This window comes from Typha angustifolia, chromosome 10 (assembly GCF_048772165.1).
Source record: "Typha angustifolia cultivar Huaian chromosome 10, ASM4877216v1, whole genome shotgun sequence".
NCBI lineage: Eukaryota > Viridiplantae > Streptophyta > Magnoliopsida > Poales > Typhaceae > Typha > Typha angustifolia.
In genome coordinates this window covers 4,427,259-4,451,864 of record NC_133248.1, presented here as the reverse complement: position 1 = coordinate 4,451,864, position 24,606 = coordinate 4,427,259, and the positions used below count along the sequence as shown (strand labels likewise).

At 40.3% G+C, this 24,606-nt stretch overlaps 1 protein-coding gene across 2 annotated transcripts; it reads left to right on the top strand.

Annotated features, from left to right (window-relative positions):
- The first annotated feature begins 15,487 nt into the window (after positions 1-15,487).
- On the top strand, positions 15,488-21,686 carry LOC140769039 (rab escort protein 1). 2 transcript variants are annotated; one of them, XR_012105834.1, is made up of 9 exons: positions 15,488-16,271; positions 16,348-16,470; positions 17,862-17,961; positions 19,412-19,450; positions 19,793-20,006; positions 20,115-20,190; positions 20,389-20,587; positions 21,011-21,150; positions 21,419-21,686. XR_012105834.1 is itself a non-coding variant. In XM_073109570.1 (9 exons), the coding sequence occupies exons 1-9, from the start codon at positions 15,568-15,570 to the stop codon at positions 21,506-21,508; spliced, it is 1,626 nt and encodes a 541-aa protein (XP_072965671.1). In that variant the 5' UTR covers positions 15,489-15,567; the 3' UTR covers positions 21,509-21,686. The 2 variants fall into 2 exon arrangements, 1 of the variants encoding a protein (XP_072965671.1); XM_073109570.1 differs by having other exon boundaries at positions 15,489-16,271; positions 21,011-21,091.
- Positions 21,687-24,606: the final 2,920 nt, after the last annotated feature.

The window sequence follows — 24,606 nt, the reverse complement described above, 5'->3', positions numbered from 1 at the left end:
TTCATGTCGAACCCTTGCAAGTTCTTTGTCCTTGTAGTTTGTGTAGTCTTCTGCTTTGCCTTTGCTTTGCTTTTAGCACAAAGCTCCTTTTACAATTCAAATCTGAATAAAAGTGTTATAATGAAAACAGTAAGCATTATCATAAGTCATATATATTTTATCCAATAATATAGGTATAATCAAATAATACTTATCCAATTTCAGGACTCAAGTACTTACTAAAAGCCTCTCATTCTTCTAGATGGACCATAGAATAATGGTTAGATATACGTTCTTAATCTGCTGTGTGAGTGTCATATTGATTTTTTCTTTTTTAGATTGGATTTAAACCTGCTCAATATCTTTCCAATAGACTTCATAACCCATTTTCCTGTTGAGTGCAATATGAAATATTTCTACAATAAGAAAAATATGCATGCAAACAAAATACAAGAAACTAAAAATTGAGAATATTTCATTTTGCTATCATACCTGAATAGTCTTCCACATCTCTTCATTACTAACTATTGGTGCCGTCCTCCAATCTTTGTAATTAAAAGGTGACAACTAACCATTTCTTGCTATTAGAACTACAAAGTTTTCAAAACTAGTTAATCTGGTTCTGAAAGGTTGGCGATCTTTATTTAGCTAGATTTTTGTAGGTCTCTCTTTCTTTTCAACAATCTAAGTAACTTTATGTGACCTTTTGTTTTTTCGGATGTGCTAGTACCGCAACGATAATAACAATAAAAATTTGTCAAAACCTCTATATACAACTTAAGCATGTAACAAATAACAAGTATCTAACATTACAATTTATATATAGAATCAGGACTTACTCAAAACAAGTTAAGTTAATATATACAGGGAGAAAACAAAATCAAGCTAGCAATATCTATACCATCATATTCTTTAGAAGACTTAGATTTAGTCCTTGATTATCACACGAGTTTAATACACTTAGTTAGAGTCTTTTCTTATTATATTAGATATTTATTTTTATTAAAATAAATTTTCTGTAGGTCAATTCGAATGCGGTTGGGGCGCATTCGAATGGTTTTGTGAACGCTTGCATTAGGTTCACAAAACCAAAGAACGCCGAAATGCGCGTTCGAACGCGATCGGGCGTATTCGAACGTGGCGTTCGAACGTCTGCATCATGTTCGTATCGACAGAGAACGTTTTTTGTGCGTTCGAGCGCGATCGGGTACATTTGAACACGATTGAGCATGTTTGAATGCGATCTACGGGAGTTCACTAGAATTATGATTAATAATTATTATTTCGGCTTGTTGGCTAACCTCTATAAAGGTGTGGATAGCAGCCAAAATTATTATGCAATTGGATTATTGGTTTCTTTCCTTTATATCTTCTCTCTACCCTAATTTCTTTCCTCCCTATTCACCAACCTACCACCTCTACCGTTAGCAAGGTCTCTTTTAACTTCTAATTTCTCTCATCTGTCGAATCCTCCCTCTTCCTTGGAATCTCGACCACTTCTTCCCTTTCATCTTTATCCCTTAAACTACATCAACTATCTACCCTTGTCTCCATTATCATCCATAACCCTAACATCCACTCCACCCGTCACCACCACCATCATCCGCACTATATCATATTTTCGTTCCAGTTGTAGTTCGAATATGCCAAAGGCATAAATACGAAAAATGTAGATCAGAGAGTTACAGATCGATTTTACTTAGTTTAGTAATTTTATAACTACAGGAGAATATTTGGTAAATATTTTCCCTTAGTTTTGTGGACTACTTCCTACAATAAATCTAAATCTTGAAGGAATTATTCCGTAATATATTATTGGTATCAGAGCCAAGCGAACCTTAGACCTCCATTAATGGTTGAAACAAGGAAGATGACATCAATAAGAAAATCAATGGAGAACACATCGACAAGAGAAGACTCAATACATGGTCATGAGGGTGTCTTGAAGACTTATAGGAGGATATCACAGAGTTACATATAGCCAAGATTGAGATTAGATGTGAGGAGTTTTATCCGTGCTTGCGAAGTCTATCAAAGGGCTAAAGCAACCACATTAAAATCGGTCGGATTACTACAGCCTTTACCGATATCGGACCATGTTTGGGAAGATATTTCTATATATTTCATACAGGGTATTTCGCCGGTACGTGGTTATTCCATTATTTTTATAGTGGTTGACAGATTGAGCAAGTATGTATACTTTTCGATATTATCACATCTATTTTTAGCCAAGTCAGTGGCTGAAATTTTTATTAGAGATGTTGCTTGATTACATGGCATGCCACGCACGATTGTCTCGGATCGTGATCGTGTATTTATGAACGACTTTTGGATGGAGCTTTTCAGATTATAGGGGACTCGATTGAACTTTAGTTCGGTTTACTATTCACAAACGGACGACTAAACTAAGGTGGTCAATCGAGACATTGAGCAGTACTTGAGATGCTTTGCTGGAGAGATGTAGAGACAATGGTTAGAGTTCTTACCGTGGACGGAGTGGTCTTACAACACCGCTTACCACAGTAGCATTAGCATGACTCCGTTCAAGGTGGTGTATGAGCGTACGGCTTCGACATTACGTGCTTATGACCTAATGGTCTCTATAGATCAAACAAAGGTGGACTTAGGTTTGATGGATAGAGACGCCACATTGAGAAGGTTGCATGCCTATCTTAAACTTACTTAAAATCGCATGAAGTAAGTTTATGATCGCAGCCATAGATAGCAAGAGTTCAACATCGGCAGTTGAGTGTTCGTGAGGGTGCAACTATATCGTCAGGTGATCTTGCGTCTGATGCAAAACTAGAAGTTAGCATATTGCTACTTCAGTCCGTTTCGGGTGTTAGAGCGTATTAGTTCGGTTGCATATCATTTGGAGCTGCCGAAGAGGTCGAGAGTACATCCTGTCTTCCATGTTTCATTGCTAAGAGAGCAGATTAGAGATCATGGGGTCATTGGAGCAATTCTATTAGAGCTATTCGAGGAGACATAGATCATAGAGCCAATTTGTGTACTTGCTAGCCACCGATATGTTATCGTACCAGATTAGAGATGGAGATTCTAGTCGAGTGGCTGGGCAAGCTATCCGATAAGGCGATATGAGAGTTGGAGATAGATATCTTGGAATGTTTTCCCAACTTTACACCTTGAGGACAAGGTGGGGGAAGCGTGGTGGGCTGATACACTTAGTTAGAGTCTTTTCTTGTTGCATTAGTTATTTATTTTTATTAAAATAAATTTTTTGTAGGTTGCATTTGAACGCGGTAGGGGGCGCATTCGAATGGCTTGGTGAATGCCTGCATTAGGTTCGCAAAAACAGAGAATGCGAAATACGCATTTGAACACGGCGTTCAAACATCTACTTCACGTTCGCATTAACAGAGAACGTCTTTTGTGCATTCGAATGTGATCAGGCACGTTCGATGCAATCGACATGAGTCCACTAGAATTAGGGTTAATAATTGTTATTTTGTCTTGTTGGTTAGCCTCCATAAAAGTGTAGCTGACAGTCAAAATTATTATGGAATTGGATTATTGGTTTCTTACTTCTCTATCTTCTCTCTACCCTAATCTTCCTCCTCCCCCTTCACCAACCTACCACCTCTATTATTGGTAAGGTCTCTTCTAACTTCTAATCTCCCTCGTCTGTCGAATCCTCCCTCTTCCTTGGGATCTCGACCACTTCTTCTTTCCCTTTGTCTTTATCCCTTAAACTACATCAACCATTCACCCTCATCTCCATTATCATCCATAACCCTAACATCTACTCCACCCGTCATCACCATCATTATCCGCACTATATCAGGTTTTCGTCCTAATTTATGTTCAAATATGCAAAAGGCATAAATACAAAAAAGGTGGATTAGGGAGTTACTTATCGAATCCACAGAGTTACATATCGAACCACTTAGTTTCGTAATTTTTTGACTACATGAGGATATTTGGTAAATATTTTTCCTCAATTGTGCAGACTACTTCCTACAATAAATACAGATCTTGAAGAAATTGTTCCATAACCCATGAGGGTTTCAAGGTTGTTCATTCTTGTATGATTTGATGTGATTGTTCTTCTACTTTTTCTGATTGAGAAACTTGAGACTATTGTAGGCCAACTCTTTAACTCAGTAGCTCCTGAATGAACTTTACCGATTCTCATATTTTGTACTTATAGCAAATGTGAAGAACTTACTAAATCTTAAAAACTAAAATTTTGTATTGTTGCACAATTACATGAATATTGCTTGTAGAAACATGCTATAATATAAGCAAACAATAATAAACAAGCATAATCTAACTAAAAGACACCAACTAAGAAACTATTATTTAAAGTTCAAAAGCAATGAATAACAAGCTATAGTAGTAAATCAAATAATACAAAATCAAATAATAATAAAACAAAATCAAATGACACGCTATTCAAAGTTTGTAGTCTCTATATTTGGTCATTATATCAACTTACTTCTTTGTTCGCTACATTCAGATTATCTATTGAATAGAAGTTGATTAATTATAGTTTTAGGTATATTTTCCTTGTCCAATTTAAATTATCCTCTAAAGTACAGTCATGCTCTCAAGCATTTCTTCATACAAAAATAAATTAATATCATCTACGTACACTTCTTGTATATTAAACAAGTCTTTTGGTTTTGTTTGTATAACCATATGCCAATTTTTATTAATGGGATCATGTATATAAAAGAGTTGTCTTATTTTCAAAGTAAATATGAGTGGCTCATACAACTCAATATCTAGATAAACTATCTTTCATACAATCTCACGTCTATAGCTTACCTCATCTTTACTCTAAAATATTTCCTTAGGATATCTCAAGTCGTTATCACATACCACATATCTGAGTAGTTAGAAAAAAAATAGAGTCATGAGCTAAAGGCTTAGTGAATAGACCTTATCCCGAATTAGTGATGCCAAACATGGAGTAAATTATGTACTAAATAATATTGATAGCTATAGAACGATTCCTTCAAGATCTACATTTATTGCATGAAGCAATCCGCATAATCGAGAAAAAATATTCACCAAATATTCTCTTGTAGTTTGAAAATTATGAAACTAACTAGAATCGATCCGTAACTTCCTAATCTATATTTTTTGTATTTATGCCCTTCACAGATTCGAACTACAATAGGGATGAAATTATGATTTAGTGCGGGTAATAGTGGTGGTGACGAGTGGAATAGATGTTAGAGTTATGGTTGATAATGGAGATGAGGGTGGATGTGTGATGTTGTTTAAGTGATTAAAACGAAGGGGAAGAAGTGGTCGAGATCCCAAGGAAGAGGGAAGACTCGACAGACGAGGGAGATTAGAAGTTAGGAAAGACCTTGCTAACAGTAGAGGTGGTAGGTTGGTGAAGAGGGAGGAGGGAGATTAGGGTAGAGCGAATAGAGAGAAGATAAGAGGTAAGAAACCAATAATGCAATAGTATAATGACCTTGGCTGCCATCCACACTTTTATAGAGGCTAGCCAACAAGCTAAAATACAATTATTAACCCTAATTCTAGAAGATTCCTGCCGATCGCTTTCAAATGCGCTCGATCGCATTCAAAAGCATAAAATGTGTTCTCTGTTGATACAAACGCGATGCAGACGTTCGAACGCCGCGTTCAAACACGCCCGACCACATTAGAATGCGCATTTTGCGTTCTTTATATTTGCGAACCTGATGTAGGTGTTCACATCGTCTCGGCATCTCTTTAACAAAGCACCTCAAGTACTGCTCAATATCTCGATTGACCACTTCGGTTTGGCCGTCCATCTGTGGATGGTAGATCGAACAGAATTCAATCGAGTCCCCTGTAATTTTAAAAACTCCGTCCAAAAGTCGCTCATAAATACACGATCATAATCCGAGACAATCGTGCATGACATGCTATATAACTGAGCAACATCTCTAACAAAAATTTCAGTCACTAACTTGGCTGAAAATGGATGTGGCAATGCCAAAAAATACGCATACTTGCTCAACCTATCAATGACCACAAAAATAATAGAATAACCACGTACCGTCGGAAGACTCTCTATAAAATCCATATAAATGTCTTTCCTAACATGATCGGTATAGGTAAAGGATGTAGTAATCCAGTCAGTTTCAATGTAGTTGCTTTAGCTCGTTGATAGACTTCGCAAGCACGAACAAAACTACTCACATCCTGTCTCAATCCTAGCCATGTGCAACTCTAAGATACCCTTGTATAAGGCCTCAAGACACCCTTATGACTAGCCTCTAGAATTTGGTGGAAGTGCTCCAATAATTTTTGCTACAATCCATCATTTGCGAGCACCCGAATGCATCCGTAGTTCAGCAGTAAACCATCTTGATTCTCTAACTCTGGATGACGCTCCGGATCATCCATCACCTGCTGTAACAATCTCAAAGCGTCTAGGTCAGATGTATATGCATACCTCAGCTCATCAAGAAAAGGAAAAGTAGAAGAATAGGCTACAAGCTCGGCGATATCGGATTGGCGTGATAGTGCATCCGCCGCTCTATTTTTTGTTTCTTTCTTGTATTCAATTTCATAATCATACCCTAGCAATTTTGTGACCAATCTCTGCCGTACTAGAGTGTGAATACACTGTCCCATAAAGTATGGAAGGCTCATTTGATCGGTTCGGATAATGAATTTCCTACCGATCAAATAAGGCCTCCACTTTGTGACCGCATGCAGAATTACTAACATCTTTCTCACGTAAGTCGATAATCACTGAGATTTTTGTGATAAAGCCTTACTGAGGAAGGCTATGGGACATTCTACTTGTATTAGTAGAGCTTCTATACCAACTCCTGACACATCACATTCCACAATAAACTCTTTGATGAAGTCCGATAACGCTAGAATGGGAGCCGTCGTCATTGTTGTCTTCAGCTTTTCAAAGGCTGTAGTGGCTTCATCCGTCGATCTAAAATAGTCCTTCTTTAACAAAGAAGTAAAAGGAGTAGCGATCTTGTCATACCCGGTAATGAAGCGGCAATAATATCCGGTCAGCCCTAAGAATCCTCGCAATCCTGTAGTGGTAGTAGGAATCAGCCAAATGGTCATGCATGCTACCTTTCGAGGATCTGCCGCTACACCATCTGCTGAGATGATATGGCCAAAATGCTCCACTTGTGGTACTCCCCATAGGCACTTAGACTTCTTGATCTTCAGCTAGTTTTGTTTCAACAAATTCAGCACATCCCCCAAATGCTGCCAATGCTCCAATTCAGTCCTATTATACACTAAAATATTGTTAAAGAATACCAAAACATATCTTCACAATAGAGGCCAAAATATATTATTCATGAGGCCTTGAAAAGTAGCTGGAGCATTAATGAGACCAAAAGGCATCACCATGAACTTGTAATGCCCATCAGGAGTCTGAAATGCAGTCTTATGCACATCTATCGAGTGAACTCTAATTTGATGATACTCAGCCCTCAAATCAAGCTTGCTGAATATGATCGCCCCTGCCAGCTTGTCCAGCAACTCCTCTATAACTGGAATGGGATACTAATCCTTGATGGTAATAGTGTTTAGTGCCCGATAGTCGACACAAAAATGTTATGTCCTATCTTTTTTCGCACCAATAGCACAGGCAATGAGTATAATCTATGACTTGGTTGAACGAGGCCTTACTCCAACATCTTGGCTATTATCTTAAAGATAACTTTCTTTTGCACATGTGGATATCGAAATGACCTCACATTTGCCGGTGTAACCCCGGGCACAATCTTTAGCTGTATCACTAGAATTGGATGAGTACAAACACCATCAAGCCGCACCTCTTTGTTTCTTTGCTTAAATTTCATCCACATGCTCCGGAAATCAAAAGTGATGGGTCCCAAGCTTTGTAATCACTGAGTGCCAAGGACAATGTTCGCTCCTCGCACTGTCAATGAATACAAGTCCATAATGATGTTGTGTCCTTCCACCCGTATGCCGACCCGGTGACACAATCTCTCCACCTTAAGCTTCGTGCTGTCTCCAATAGCAATGTCAAACCCCGTGGTCGGTTCAGCATCCAAGCCCAACCTCCTCACTAACTTCTCATGTAGAAAGTAGTGTGTACTCTCGGAATCGATGAGGATGTACACACAATGCTTTCTAACGAGCCCGTCTACCTATAACGTTCTTGGCACGGAAGTACCCGAATATGCATGCATCGATATTTCAGCTTAGATATTTTCCTCCGCACCCTCCTCGACAGCCTCCTCATGGACCTCCTCTAAACACTCTCCATCACCAAAAACCTCATTGTCCTCCTTGAGACCGTCGATGAGCATCACACTCCCGATCAATTTGGAACACCGATGACTGGGGGTAAAATGTTCATCGTATCAAAAGCAAATGCCCTTCGCTCTTCGCTCCTCCACCTAGGCAGGTGTGAGAGTTCAAATGGGGGGTCTTGTGATACGATCTCCCCTTTATGCCCAGGCTCGATCTATTTTGATTTTTAGATCTGAACAGGATCTAACATAGAATTTTGAAAATAAATCCCAAAAGCTGCCGCCATCGGATTGACGTGAGATTTTGATATATTGAAGCCCCGAAAACGATCTTTCCAACAAATCAAGTTTCAAGTGAATCAAATGTTGGGATCTTGAGATATTGTTTGATTAGTGGACAAACGTCGGGAAGTCTATCTTAAGATCCGTGGATGGAGGCACAAGATCCTAGATGATGGTGGTTGGTAGTTGACTGGCGTTAATGGGGTGGCATCGGTGAATAAGCGGTGGTGGAAGAGCTATGGGTGATGGAAGGGTTAGGGCAAGTGTCAGATAGATTGGAAGAAGGAGGAGGAGTGGGTTGCCCCTAAGGGACTAGGGTGATTGTCCGGTCGAGGGAGGTTAGAAGCGGCGTTGCCGGGGATCGAGAGAATGGGAGAGAAGAAGACGAAGGAGACAAGGCAAAAACTCAATTCATCAATAATAATTCCATGGTTGCCATTCGCACCTTTAGAGGCTAACTAAACAATTCAAAAATGACAAATTTGAACCCTAAAAGAGTACATTTTCACCGACCGTGTTCAAACGCGCACGATCACGTTCGAATGCACATAATTCGCACTCTTTAGATGTGCGAACGCGATGTAGGCGTTCGAACACACATTTTGCACTCTCTGGATGTGCGAACCTAATGCAGGCGTTCACAAGCTCGTTTGAACGCACTCCATCTGCGTTCGAATGCAACATATAGAAAACTTATTTTTCTAAGAATTAAACACTAAAATAAGAAACAAAGATATCTCTAAAGTGTATCCATGCTCGAGACGACATTGGTGAAGCCCGTATCGATTTGGATCCATGGCGTCTTCTTCTACGGCCTAAGACTCGAACCAGTTTAGTTGGGCCTTCTTCCTCCATTGGTTCAAGCAAAGCTGAACCCACCACATGGTTAGGCTCGATCTGGCCCTTCAATACCAATACATGAAAAACTAGATGGATCCTAGTTCCCTCAGGTAGGTCCAACCGATAAGCTACTAGACTGATTCATTGTAGCACTCGGTATGGACCATATACTTGTGACCCAACTTCTGATTCAAAATTGGCCTCAATGTGGATTGCAGGTACGGTTGAGCTCGAACGAACACCAATTGATCCACCTCAAACTCTCGCTCACGCCGGCCTTTGTCATGAGTCTGTTTCATACGGTTTTGGGTTGTTGCTAGGTGAATCTTGAGCCGTTTCAAAGTTTCATCTCGATCAGCAAGTTCCAAGTTGAGCTCGGTCCTATTCGCCACCACAAGTCTATCGTAAACACGCAAGACAGGGGGAGTGCGTCCATAAGCCGCCTCAAAGGGGGTCATGCCAATGCTAGAGTGATGAGCGGTATTGTATGACCACTCAGCCCGTGGAAGGAATTTGACCCAATCCTTTGGTCGGTTCGCCATAAAATATCACAAATATTTCTCTAGTCCGTGATTCACCACCTCGGTTTGGCCATCCGTCTCGGGGTGATAAGCTGAACTAAGGTTGACTTGAGTCCCTTGCAATATGAAGAACTCAGACCAAAACTCATTGATGAAGATGTGATCCCGGTCTGACACAATTGTCCTAGGCATCCCATGCAAGCGCAATACTTTTCGAACAAAAATTTGAGTAACCTTTTTCACTGAAAACGGATGCGTCAATCCTATAAAATGAGCATATTTGCTCAGTCTATCCACCACAACGAACACCACCGATTGTCCTTGAACCTCCGGCAGCCCCTCAATGAAGTTCATGGAGATGTCTTCCCAAATATGCTCCGGTATAGGTAGTGGTTGCAACAGCCCGCTGGGCTTGAGTGTCTCCGATTTGACTCATTGGAGATACGTAATACCCCTTCATAACCGGTATATAGGAGTATCATGGAAGTATGCTATCAATAGTCTCCCTAGCTCTTTGCTCCCGGGTACCTTGATCCGCCCGTGCTCGAGTACTAACCCGTCACACTCCTCGTGCTCGGGGTGGCTTGATGGGTTCTCTCTCAGCTCCTCCATGAGTCGGACCAGATCACTATCCTCTGTGCTAGCTCTCCGCAAATCTGAGAAGAAAGGAAAGGTGGGTGCCGAAAAAGAAGCGAGCTCCCTTGCGTCCCCTACGTTTGGAAGTTCAAACAACGATTGACTTTTATCCAACAGCACTCTCTGGTCATTTCTCCAAAATGTCAATGTGAGGCTTGTAAAATCAAATGTCACGGGCCCTAAGCTTTGAAGCCATTGAGTCCCCAAAATAATGTCGGCACCTCGCAAGGCCAACGAATAAAGATCCAATGTGAAAAATTGGCCTTGCACCTTCAACTCCACACCTCCACAAATAAAATTTGCTTGCAATGTGGTGCCATCTCCAATCATCACGTCAAACCCTTCCGTGGGTTTCGACTCAAGCCCAATCTTTCTAAGAAGCCTCTTATCAATGAAGTTGTGGGTGGACTCGGTGTCGATCAAGATTCTCACTATAGTTGTCTTGATTATACCATTCACTCGCAAAGTCCTTGGTATTGCTGTCCCGGAATAGGCGTGGAGGGAGATCTCGGCCATCATGTCCTCCACAAGTCGCTCCTCAACTACTCCTCCTTGCTGTCAAACCACACCCTCATCTTCATCTGCAATTTCATCCTTAGTCTCCTCCAATTCGTCGATTAGCATCCCCGATCCCATCGGTTTAGCACAGCGATACCGGCGTACAAACTTCTCATCACAATGAAAGCATAGGCCTTTTGTTCTTCGTTCCTCCACTTGAGTAGGTGTGAGTGCTCGTCCCAGACCTCTAGGTACGTACTCCACATCTTGGGATGGCTTCACGGGTGCTCGAGGAGGCACCATTGCAGCAGCGATTCTTGGTACTCTAGTAAAATTTCTTACCGCTATGTTTAGTTGAGCTTGATTGCGGCTTCCTTGGCTCGTCCAGTTCTATTTTAGATGTAACTTCATGACTCAATGTTTTTCTTCCATGAGTATCGCATCTTCAAAGGCCTCCTTTATGAATCTAGGCCTTAAAGCCCTCACGTTGGCTTGTATGTCTCCCCGCAGCCCAGAGATGAAGATGATGCGTAGTTGCTGATCCGTCTATGGGGGTTGGCATTAGCTAATTATCCTCTCAAATATTTTCTTAGTATGCCCCAACTGTGGTCTTCTGCACCGTCTTTGAGAGGAGAGCATCAAAGTCTTCATACTCCGACACTCTAAATCGTTGCGTAATATCGATGCAAAAGTTAGCCCAAGTTTCGATAACCTCATTGGCATTGACTGCTCGAAACCAATGAAGCATCGCATCTTCAAGATGGAAGCTCGTAAGCGTCACCTTATATTCTTCCGCCGTACCGTGGTATGCAAAAAATTACTCCGCCCTATACAACCAATCGATCGGATCGCCACCTTTGAACTTGGAGAATTCGAGATGCATGATTTGCCCACGGATGCACCATAAATGGTTGATGATCCCTCCTTCGATTTTAATTAACTCGCCATAGTTCTGGTTCGTATTGCCCCGCCTACGGATCTAGATCTTCAAGGTGATCTCCATAGTGGTTCACTTGTCGGATGGGTTCACCTGCAATTGGGCATGGTGGAACCATCCTTACTTATCTCTTCCCATAGGGTGGTGGCAGCAGCGACTCCTGTGGTTACAAATTCTGAACCGATGGCGGCAGGTTCATAGGAGTGGACTCACGTCGTGGGGTCGATGGTGCATTCCTGTTCGCCATGGCTTTCCTTGTCGCCCATAATTCCTGCATCATCTGGTTGTTGATGGCCATTTGTTCGAAAAGAGACCCCAACATGGCTTAAACACTAGGCTCTTCCGTATTCCGATTTGGTCGGGCGGCTCCGCAGGTGGAAGTCCCCATAACCATTTACCATTCCTCTATTGGAGAATCTCTTCTTCCTCATCTCGCCGTGCAGCCATGGCTCTGGTTGTTGTCATAGGAAGCACGTGTCCGAGGAACGGTGGCTCTAATACCAGCTTGATATGATCTCCCATTTTGGCCAAGGCTTGATCTATTCCGATTTTTAGATCTTGACAAGATCTAACACGAAACTTTAAAAATAGATCCCAAAATATGCTACCGTCAAATCGATGTGAGATTTTGATATGTTGTAGCCCTAGAAAAGATCTTTCCAACAAATTAAGTTTCAGGCGAATCGAATATTGAGATCTCGAGATATCGTCTGATTAGTAGACGAACATCGAAAAGTCTATCTTAGGATCCGTGGATGGAGGCACGAGATCCTAGATGATGGTGGTTGGTAGTGGACCGACATTAATGGGGTGGCACCAGTGAATAAGTGGTGGTGGAAGGGTTTTGGGTGATGGAAGGGTTAGGGCAAGTGTCGGATAGATTGGAAGAAGGGGGAAGAGTGGGCCGCCTCTAAGGGACTAAGGTGATTGGCTGGTCGAGGGAGGTTAGAAGCAGTGTCACCGGAGATCGAGAGAACGGGAGAGAAGAAGACGAAGGAGATAAGGCAAAAACTCAATTCATTAATAATAATTCCATGGTTGCCATCCACACTTTTAGAGGCGAACCAAACAATTCAAAAATAGCAAATTTGAACCCTAAAAGAGTACATTTTTGCCGACAGCGTTCGAACGCGTCCGATTGCATTTGAACACACATAATTCGCACTCTCTAAATGTGCGAACGCGATGTAGGCGTTCGAACGCACATTTCACACTATTTGGATGTGTGAACCTGATGCAGGCGTTCACAAGCACGTTCGAACGCACTCCACCTGCGTTCGAACGCGACATATAGAAATTTTTTTTTAAGAATTAAACACTAAAACAAAAAACAAAGACATCCCTAAAGTGTATCCATGCTCGAGACGACATCGGTGAAGCCCGAATCGGATCATCTTGTGCCTCCTCTAACATTGGAAGAAGGTCTCAAAGGTGGTCATTATCTAGTACTCATAGTCCTTATCTTTGAATCTGTAGAATTTCTAGCCGGCGTTTTAGGTGCAAATCGTCCATCATGGTTGCCCCAACTTGTTTTCACTGCCATCTTAAGAGCCTTATACTTTTGCTCCATCCTCACGGCCTTCTCAAATGCCTCATCTAGAGTGGTAGGACGAAGAACACAAATATCTGCATGTAACTCCTCTCGCAGCCCTTAAATGAATGTGCTCATCAATGTCGATTCGGGCCAAGATAGCTCATAATGACTACTAACTCTTTCAAATTCAGCTTGATACTCCAAAACAGTCATCCTCTGAACCATCTTGCTTAATATGGCAGTAAAATCTTCATATGACGCTGTCCCAAATCTACGTGTAATCCTTCTACAAAAGTCAGCCCAACCGGTAAATCCTCCACTAGGAATAACCGATCGATACCAATGCAATGTCGTTCCTTCGAGGTGAAAGCTTGCTATCTGGATCTTTGTGCAGCTAACTATCGAGACTTTGGGCTATCCAGCTGTCCCTTGACAATCAAAGTTTTGCTTCACTTGAAACACCTAATCTGTTGGATCACTACCTTAGAATTTTGGAAAGTCCAAGCATGCGGTTCTCCCTTAGCGAAAGAGAATCATTGACACTAACATGTTGCACCTGGACTTGTGGCATGTCGGTTTGGTGTGGTCCCACTACTGGTTCTTTTTGAGGCACCGATCTTCGTTGAGGAGATGACGAGGCCGATCGGTTCATGACATATTTCTTTAAAGCGTTATGATCATTCTGCATTGTGTCAACTCTATCCAGCAATTTTTGGAACCCTAAGTTCATCCGCCAAGCCCATATTCACACCCATGGATGTTGGTTGACTCGGTCCTACCGTCGTCACTCTATAGGAATTGGCCTCACGGTTAGGGTTATCGTGGGATGAGTCTTCCCTTATCCGTGTGCTCTCCATTGGTCCCCTTGTCGATGTCTTATTCCTTATTTCAACTATTAATGGAAGTCTCGCCTGGCTCTAATACCAATGATAGCTACGGAACAATTCCTCTAAAATCTGAATTTATTATAAGAAGCAATCCGCACAAACGAGGGAAAATATTCACCAAATATTCTCCCGTAGTCCAAAAATTACGAAACTAAGTGGAATCGATCCATAACTTCCTGATTTATGTCTTTCACACATTCGAACTGCAACAGGAACGAAATTATGATTTAGTGTGGGTGATGGTGGTGGTGACGGGTGGAATATAGTTATAGATGATAATGAAAATGAGGGTTGATGGGTGATGTTGTTTAAGTGATTCAGATAAAAAGGAAGAAGTGGTTGAGATCTCAAGAAAGAGGGAGGACTCGACAGACAAGAAAGATTAAAAGTTAGAAGAGACCTTGCCAACGGTGTTGACATTAGTATTAAGGTTTAAAGACATGTATTGACATTAGTATTAAGGTTTTAAAAGATTTTAAGTAGTAGACAAATGGACAAGTTCGAATTAGTACAGCTCGAGGAAGAAGGACTAGAGAAGGGGAAGCTTAGTGACGCCGAGCTTGAGGAGGAAGGACTGGAGGAGGCAGAGCTTGGTGCGGCCAAGCTCGAGGAGAGAGGGCCGGAGGAGGTGGAGCTTCGCGTCGTTGAGCTCGAGGAAGGACCGGAGGAGATGGAGCTTAGTGTCACCGAGCTCGAGGAGGGAGGACCGGAGGAGGTGATGTTGGTGACACCACAACCGGAGAGTTGATGGCGTCCGTGATTGGTGATAGCAATGAGGGATTTTAGATGGAGGCGGCTACAGACATTTGGGAATTGGTTGATTTGGGAGATATGAGAGGTCAGAGATCATAGATAAAAGAGGGAAGGGTTTATGAGTTGGATATTTATATAAGCGAATAAACGGATATCTGTTATTTGAATTTGTATCCGATAAATTTAGCTACACACGTATTTGTATTTGAATCCGGATTTTTTTTCTAAAAGGCTATTCGTATCTGGATCCAGATCTGGATATTTTAGTAAATGGCTATCTGTATTTGTATCCGGATCCGAATCGGGTAGCGGGTCGGATTGGGTCTTAAGTCCGACTGGTTTTCACCCCTAGTCGTGGATCGGTCGAGCAGTTGGTCTGGACGCGTGCTACACTTCTACAGAGGTTCCAACCAAAACAGGTGCGGGTGCGCCTGCCTGTCAAACCTAAATCCAAGGCATCCGATCTTTTACCATGGCCGAGACCTCCACCTTGACCACCACCCACGACTACCCCGCCATCGATCCGACTTCCTTTGACCTCATCGTCTCCGGTACCGGATTCCCCGAATCTCTCCTCGCCGCTGCCGCGGCCGCCGCAGGCAAATCTGTTCTCCATGTCGACCCTCACCCCTTCTATGGCTCCCACTTCGCCTCCCTCCCCCTCCCCTCTTTGTCCTCCTTCCTCTCCTCCCCCTCCTACCCTTATCCTTTTCCTTCTCCATCCTCCTCCTCTTCCTACACCGCCGTAGAGCTGCGTCACCACCTCCTCTACTCGGCGATCGAGACCTCCGGATCCCCTCCCGAACCCTGTAGAAACTTCGTAATCGACCTGGCCGGACCAAGGATGTTGTACTGCGCCGATGAGGCTGTGGATCTGCTGCTGAGATCCGGAGCAAGCCACCACGTGGAATTCAAGAGCGTCGATTCCAGCCTCATCTATTGGGAAGGGAGGCTGTGCTTTGTGCCGGACTCGAGGCAAGCCATCTTCAAGGATCGGACGCTCGGGTTGGCCGAGAAGAGCCAGATGATGCGGTTCTTGAAGCTGGTGCAGAATCACATAGCATCGAGTGGAGGGGAAGTGGTGGAGGATGGGGGAGTCAGGATATCAGATGAAGACTTGCAGCTCCCCTTCGTCGATTTCCTCCAGAAACAGCGGCTTCCCCGCAAGATTAGAGCGTAAGAAATCTCTTTCTAAATTCGCTTTATTTTTTGGACCTTAGCTTATTAATTTCTAGTTTATTTTCTCTCTTAGGATTGTCTTGTATGCGATTGCTATGGCAGATTATGACCAAGATAATGCAAACTCTTGTAACAAATTGGTCACCACAAAAGAGGGCATTGAGACTATTGCTCTTTATACCTCATCCATTGGGAGGTAATCTTCAAGTCTCAAATTTCATGGTATTTCTTGATAACGCGCTTTACCCTATATGTTTTTGATTATCTGGAAACCCTTTTTGAGATTATTGGTATGAATAAATTCCTTGTGATGACAGTGTGAAACTTCTGATGCTTATCTCTTAAGCTTTTCCTTTCAGAACATTATGATGACAATATTTCAGGAAATTAATTGTCAATTTCTTCCAACTGTGTTTCATGTTGAGTATGTTCCTTAACTTATTCTGTATTTACTTTGTTAATCAATTAAGCAAACAAAAGGAAATAATGATTATGGATTAGAACCATTAAAGGAACAACCTTCATACCTCAAATACTTGCACAAAAATGGTCAATTGAAGTCCTTTATGCCCTCAAATAATTATACAATCTTCATGACCTCATAGGGTCAAATGCATGACATGTCTAGAGTAGGCATTGGCATTGGTGGTTCATGGGCAGTCTTGCATAGCCTATATATGGCCACAAAATGTAGATGATTTTGTTAGTATCTAGTGGCCTGCATAGGCGGTTGGGCCACCTAGTCAGTATTTGCGGCCCTTGTAGGCTGGTCGGGCACCTTTAGTGTGTTTGTGAGCGACTTTTTATTCTAATAAGCCTCGATTGCACAAGTACTTTATGGAGGAAAAAACATATTCAAAAGCTTTAAGTTCCTAATTACTAATTAATCTCCTCACTAGAGGCTTTATTGAATTATTATGAATATAAGTTTTCAAATTCTTTTTGGTTGTATTATTCACTTATTTGTGTGCATTTGTATATACAATTAAGTATATTTACTCATGAATTGGTTTATTAGTTATATATTTATATCTGTATATTTCTTATATATTTTATTGTTAGGCCGCATAGGCACCACATATGCACCATACAATGCAGATGCTTTCTACAATATTGGTTTGTCTTTGCTTACTTTCATATATCACCTCTTCAATTTTAACTTCCTTTGAAACATCCTCTAATATGAGATTAAGGCAATGTGCAACATATGACGTCCAATACAGTTGTTGCCTTTTTTTTTTTTTTTTTTTGTGTAAGCAATGCTCTAATAGTCATATAATTTGCCATTTTATTAGTGGCCACTTCAATGTCTTTTTTCTTATCAACTTCTACTACATCATCCATCAACCTAAATGTTGCTTGCATCTTTGAGATAGATGGTAGCATTTATACACTTCAAAAATATTGTCCTCTTGTCTAGTAGACTAAGAAATTAATTAACTCTTACTGCCTTTGTACTGATCAAATATACCTAGTATATCAGTAACAAAAAAAATTCCTTTGACAAAGTACCATTACAAAAATTCTAGATAAATTTCTATTGAAATTTTAGTTTCTGCAGTTGCTTACTCATTGATCTTGTGTCAGGTTTACTAATGCTGTAGGTGCATTCATCTATCCTATGTATGGACATGGTGAGCTACCCCAAGCTTTTTGTCGTTGTGCTGCTGTTAAAGGCGCTCTATATGTAAGATTTTACGGACATAAACCACCTTTAGCATAGAGTTTGCAGTCTATATTGGGCAGATGATTTCTTAGATTAAATGAAACGAGAAAAGATTTGGTATGCAAATTTGGGGTGTAAACGAACTAAGCTAGAGCAAGCTAAGCCAACCTTGGCCCATCTCGAAAATACTGCAAGCCAAGCACAAGTCGAGCTTACAAAAGGTGAGATCAAGTTTGGCTCGATTAAACATCAGTCCAAAATGCATGGTATTTCTATTGGATGTGTGAAGCTATAACCAAGGCAGCTCTCTCATTGCTCAGTCTCCAAATTAATACTTTTATATGGATGTGTCGGACAGAGACTTTCAATACTCAAGCTGCTGACATATTGGACTAGATTAAAGATACTAATAGGCCAAAGCATAGATGCTTAGAGAAAGTCCGAGTGTGGCACTAAACAATTTTAGCCTTAAATAATAACCGCAACATTTCTTTTGTTGGTAAAGTACCTATTCTTTACAAATCCAAAGTCTGAACTTAGTTAAGACCATGGTTCGCTGGATTGGCCAATCCCAATCCTAATCCTGATCCAGGCCCAATTAGAGCTCTTTTTGTCTTTCACTCTTTCTTCTCGCTCTCTCTCTTTCTCTCTCTTTTCACTCTTTTTTCTTTTTTTCTTTCATTATTATATAGTCATTGTTTCTCTTATAGAGAGATCTAGCTCCGGCAAACTCCGACAAACTCTGGTATATAATTTTTTAATTTTATTTCTTTATTTTTCTTTCAGTTTTTTTCATTTCTTCCTCTCTCACCATTTTTTCTTCTCTTTTCTTCTTTTTACTTCACCATAGTTTTTCTTTCCTTTGTTTGATTTTCTTTCACTCACTCTCTTTTTAATCTCCTTTTCTTTTTAGTTTTCACTTCACTATAGTTCTTTTTTCTTTATTTTTTTATTTTTTTTATTTTTTCTGAAATTTTAGAAGTTTCTTGCATTTTTAAATAATATTTAAAAAATTGGGATGTAGGCGACCTATATGGCCGATATGGTCAATTCAGCCGATAAGATATCGTTGTTTTGTAAGGCCGATCCCAATTTTTCGAATCTTGATTAAGACAAAATTGCAACTTTAGTATGTCAAATATCTCACCACAAAGCTGAGCTTGAACAAGCTGATATCAGCTTGAGCTCAAAACCTGAGCTTGAACTTGACTCGCTTAATGAGCAAGCGAGCTTGATTGGCTCGCGAGCCATGAGCTTTTTTGGCAGCCCTATGTGCAACCAAACCACAACTGTTATAGTTTAGATAGGTTAGAGGTCTAGGATTCTCTTTTATTGTACTTATTTATCTCTATTCTTCACCAAAGAGTGAATATTCGTTACCGTTTTTTCTTTTATTTATTATTATCGCATGAATTGTTTCTCATTTCTACTGTTGTATGGCACCTGAGCCCATAAATCTTTGCTTGTGCAGGTACTACGTATGCCAGTCATTGCCCTCCTTATTGACAAGGTATGGATGTGCTTGTCACTAGTTTTAGGACTGTACTGCTGCTAATTATCAGTATATTAGTGCTATGAAGCAGTCTTAGGCTATTTATGTTATAAATTGAACCTCCTCAATAGCATCTTTCACTCTCCTGCCTTTAGCTGTGTTTTTATGAAGCCTTCATTTGATTGTGACTCTATTAAAATTACTGTGATATTGATTATCTTCATCAAAAAGCATGGAAATTTACCTTTCTTTAGCAGTCATATCACATATGTTCTTGTTTGTAGTGCTTGAACTTTGTGATTTTTTTTTTTTTTTTGGTATCATAAAGTAATGTAGCATTTTATTATATCGTTGAATCAGGAACACAAGCAGTATACAGGGGTTAGATTGGCATCTGGTCAGGATATCCTGAGCCGCCAGCTGGTAATGGCCCCATCTTATGAAGTTCCATCTTCATTCTCACCTTGTGATGGAACCTCGAACTTGTGCAACCATGTTGCTAGAGGAGTTTGTATAACCAGCAGTTCCATACAAAGGGATTCATCAAACATTATGTTAGTTTTTCCCCCAAAATGTAAGATGTGTCCTTCCATTGACATTTTTCTGTGCTGGAAATTAAGCCGATAAAACTTCATTTTAAGAGATTTTGTTGACCTATAACATTGGCTGTCTTTTGATGTAGCTCTACATTCAGAACAGTTGACAACTATTCGAGCTCTTCAGCTGAGTAGCAATGTAGCAGTGTGTCCCCCTGGATTGTGAGTGCTATTGATCCTTCATAAACATCTCTCAGCTTATAGCACATGATCTCTACCAAAGAATCCATATGTTATTTCACTTTTCTTTTCATTTAGTTTTCTGGTGCATGCGTTGCATGGATGTGGTATCATGGAGAAACATTAATACAGTGCTAATCTGAAATTAAGACCATTACTCATTAATGTTCTCTGTTTCAGGTTTGTGGTTTATCTTTCAATACCATGCACTGATGCCAGTTCAGGGAAGGGGTATATAAAAGCAGCAATGGATGTTCTTTTCACTACTCACACTTCTAATGGTTCTGAATGTAGCTTGGCAACAAATAATGGGGACCAAGAAAGAGAAAACAAGCCAACTCTAATATGGAATTGTTTGTACGTGCAGGAACTTACAAAGGTATATTATTTTCACCATCATACTTTAACATGGAAGCTAGCATATGCAGCCTTTTATTTTTCATGAAAGGCCTACATTATCACATCGATTATTCTGGTTTTTATATTAGAGGTTAAGTTATTTTACGCACATATGGTTTAACTTAATTTTATAAAACTCCAACTTAAGCATTTATCCCCTATGTGATTTGGCCAAATATAATTAAAAAGATAATGGTTACATTTTAGTCACAATCATAAGTGCTTAAGTTGAAAATATATGATGTTTTTGTAAAATTTAGACAAACCACACAGGTTAAAAATACAATTTTCCCTTAATATTGTTATTAGAAATTTTAGACACATTTTATTTTATATTTTTTATTGATTTTTTTTTAACTAATGCAATTTGATATATTTTTACTGAATTTGTGTACTATTGCAGGCTTCATCCGATGCAATATGTTTGTGCCCTATGCCTGATGAGAGTCTTGAATACAAAAATTTACTGGAGTCAACTAGAAAGGTCTGGTAAACTTGGAGGACTGATTTTAAATATGTACTTATTCCTGTGTAAGGACCTAGGTATTTTCTAACCATCACTCTATTCTAAATAGAGGTTTAATAATTATGCTTAGGCATTAGAAACCCACCATAATCTTCTGGTGAAATTCACTCGTAGAAATTTATTATCAATTGGTGGCTTGCTGAATACTTCTTTCTTCATAATTTTGCAAACTGAATCATTGCTGCTTCATTTCTGCGCTTACAGGTCCATTAGCTTACATACTAACTAGATTTTGTTTCCTGATGTTATGGTAGTTATTGATTTTGTTTCCTGATGTTGTGGCAGTTATTCACGAAGATGTATCCTAATGAGGAATTTTTAGCTCAGACTATAACGTCAGAAAATTTGGGGGATGATAATGGTTCATCAGACTGATAACCAAACTTTGGGGCACACAATTGGCAGTTGAAAGTATTTGCCCGGTGCAGAAAGTGCTGTTATATCAAAGTTTGTATAATTGATATGTATTGCTTCTTGACAGACTGAACAGTCGAGAATTATTTGCGATGATAAAAGAGTTGATCGAGCTGCTTTACAGTGTTGATTCTGCTAATTGTTTGCCGAAACGCATATATAGCAAGATATAGATTAAGCTAATAACTGGATCTCGGAGCATCAGAAATTTTATTTCTTTAAACCATTTTTTTCGCCTTCAAAATTAAGGAAATTGACTTATGTTGTCTCATTTGTACCAATTGTAACATGTAAAATCCTGTTCCTTAAAGCAGTGCTCCAGTCCCTCAGAACGTTCGTGAAAGAATTTGTTAGATACTTGAAACAGTTGTTAAAAGGCTCCCACTTCAAGATAGTCATGCAGAACCAGCTAGTTTTACTAATAATATGGTAGCAGAAGAAAATACCTATTGAAGCTTCGGTTGGCATGTAGTTTTTTATTTTACTTTATCTTTTAAAATCCGTAGACAATGTATATATAGTTTACTTTTTGAATTATGTAAATTAAAGTCTTGGATCCACATTTTCAAGTTTTGTCCTCCTTCAGAATGGCTGCCTGTTGAGGGGAGATTGCCGGCTTCTCTGTTGGCCTGAGTATTTCTCGAATTTTAAGAAGGCAAGTCACAATCAAGGCAAACATAATGGGTTATACCCCTAGCAGCCAAGAGGCCCTCGGTAGGCCACCAGGTCTCAACGCCAGCATCAAGAAGCCCTCCATTGGGTTCTCTAATAATCAACTCTGCACTACCACCAGGGAATTGCGTCCAAAGGAGCCAGCCATCCAAGTTGATTTTAATCCCCCATGGCCCATGGGTGGTGGCTCCCGTCGGAACCTAAAAGTGGACTTATAAAAATGGGCCTCCTCCTTCATGCCACAAGCATACTCCTTAGCCAGGCCAACAGCTTGCCTAGCCAAGTTAGTGGGCTCCCCACCAACTTGTTTTGCATTTGTAAATTTTAGATAGGCCAACCATAGCAGCTAGAGTGGCCGAGATGAGTTCATGGCCGCCCTACCCCTAAAATAGGTGATGGGCATTAGCTACAGTAGACCTTGATAGCATGTAGGTAAGCCTTCGTAAGGAGGCGTCTCCAAAACGGTTTCTAAAGGAATAGTCGTGTCCTTGGAGAGGTTGGGATCATTCACAGTATGTTCCACCCCCTTCAATTAGTTATCAAGGTTTTAAAAGACTGTAGGTGTTAGATGGACGGATAAATAAATAAGCAGGTGCATAGGCGGGCGCTCATAATTTAAGATGAATAAATTAATTAAGAAAAAAAAAGCTAAAATTAATAGATACAATCTAAATAATATACTAATGCATTATTAGTAAGTTATTAGAATCTACTAATTCATCAATACGTACAGTGATTTTGATACGAGATGCTAAGGTGGGTCGCCCAAGCGGGACCTAAATGTAGCCTATTTATATTCCACCTAATGTGAGAGCTTCAGCGTTAAGGCAGAAGCTTTTAAAACAATGTTACAAATAAATTGTGTCAGTGCTATTGTATCAAGGACGACCTGCAAATCTAGAAGAGAAAGTGTATCTAAATTTTGGATGCATATCACATGGGACTTATTGGAATAGTCAATTCTAATTATTTAAGATTATAAATGACTTGCATGTTGAAGGCAATATTTCCTTGGGCCTAAGGAATTGATACAGTCTTGTAAATATTGGCTCCAATCGCGATATTGAATTTATTAGGATAAGTCTATTTATCTAGTTGATTTTTCATTTAAAAAAATTAAAAGATTTTTTTGGAGGCGTTTGAACGTAAGGACCACGTTCGAACGGGCCATGCGAACGCCTGTACGCGTTCACAAAAATTGAGAATGCGATCAGGTGCATTCAAATGCATCTCGGCGAAAATTATTAGTTTGTTAGGATTGTTTAACTTAGTTGATGGGTCATAGAGTGAGCCTCTATAAATATGTGGAGAAAATCTTAATTAGAATTTATCTGATAATTAAAAACTACATTGTGCTTTTATCTCCTTCTTTTCTTGCTTTAGCTATTGGCGTCCTCTCTCACCTCCTTTCTTCCACTACCTAAATCTTTCGTCGGCTTCCTCTAATTCCTAATCCCCATCTTCTATAACAACTTCTCCCCCTTCATACCAAGGAATTAATCTAGCACTAATCTAGCCATTGAAGGGCTAACAAGCTAGGGTTTATCTGACCTTCGACAACTGTTCGGTCGATATTCCAAGATCTAGCCATCCAAACCCTACAATTTTGAATTTGTTGAAAAGCTTTTTTCAAGGGCGACAACATATCCAAAATTTAGGAAGATCAAAGAATTAGATTATCCGCAGCTTTCTCCGAAAGACATGTGATACATTTAGTTAGGATCTTTTCTTACTGTATTAGTTGTTTATTTTTATTAAAATAATATTCCTATAGGTTGCATTCGAACGTAAGAGGGGTCACGTTCAAACACCCTTGCGAACGCCTACATCAGATTTGCAAATACAGAGGACGCGAAAAGTGTGTTCGAACACGATCGGGCGAGTTCAAACGCCGCGTTCGAATGCCTACATCGCGTTCGCACATATAGAGCACGTCTTTTGTGTGTTCGAACGCGATCGGGCGTGTTTGAACACGATCAGCGGGATTGCACTAGGATTAGGGTTACTTATTATTATTAGGGCTTTTGGCTAGCCTTTATAAATGTGTGGATGGCAGCCAAATTCATTATACTATTGGATTATTAATTTTTTGCCTCCTATCTTCTCTCTATTCTTTCTCCCTCCTCCCTCTTCACTATCATTCTACCTTTACCGTTGGAAAGGTCTCTCCTAACTTCTAATCTCCCTCGTCTGTCAAGTCCTCCCTCTTCTTTGGGATCTCGACCACTTCCTCCCCTTCGTCTACAGTACTTAACTACATCCACCTTCATCTCCATAATCATCCATAACCCTAACATCCACTCCACCCATCACTACCACCATTAGCCGCGCTATTTCATGTTTTCATCCTAGTTGTAGATTAGGGAGTTATAAATCTAATGCACTTA

Excerpts from the sequence above, each read along its gene's own strand:
- LOC140769039 (XM_073109570.1), top strand. The coding sequence starts at position 15,568 with ATGGCCGAGACCTCCACCTTGACCACCACCCACGACTACCCCGCCATC. Across the intron at positions 17,962-19,411 it reads CTGTTAAAGGCGCTCTATAT|GTACTACGTATGCCAGTCAT; the intron begins GTAAGATTTTAC and ends TTGCTTGTGCAG. Across the intron at positions 19,451-19,792 it reads TTGCCCTCCTTATTGACAAG|GAACACAAGCAGTATACAGG; the intron begins GTATGGATGTGC and ends TCGTTGAATCAG.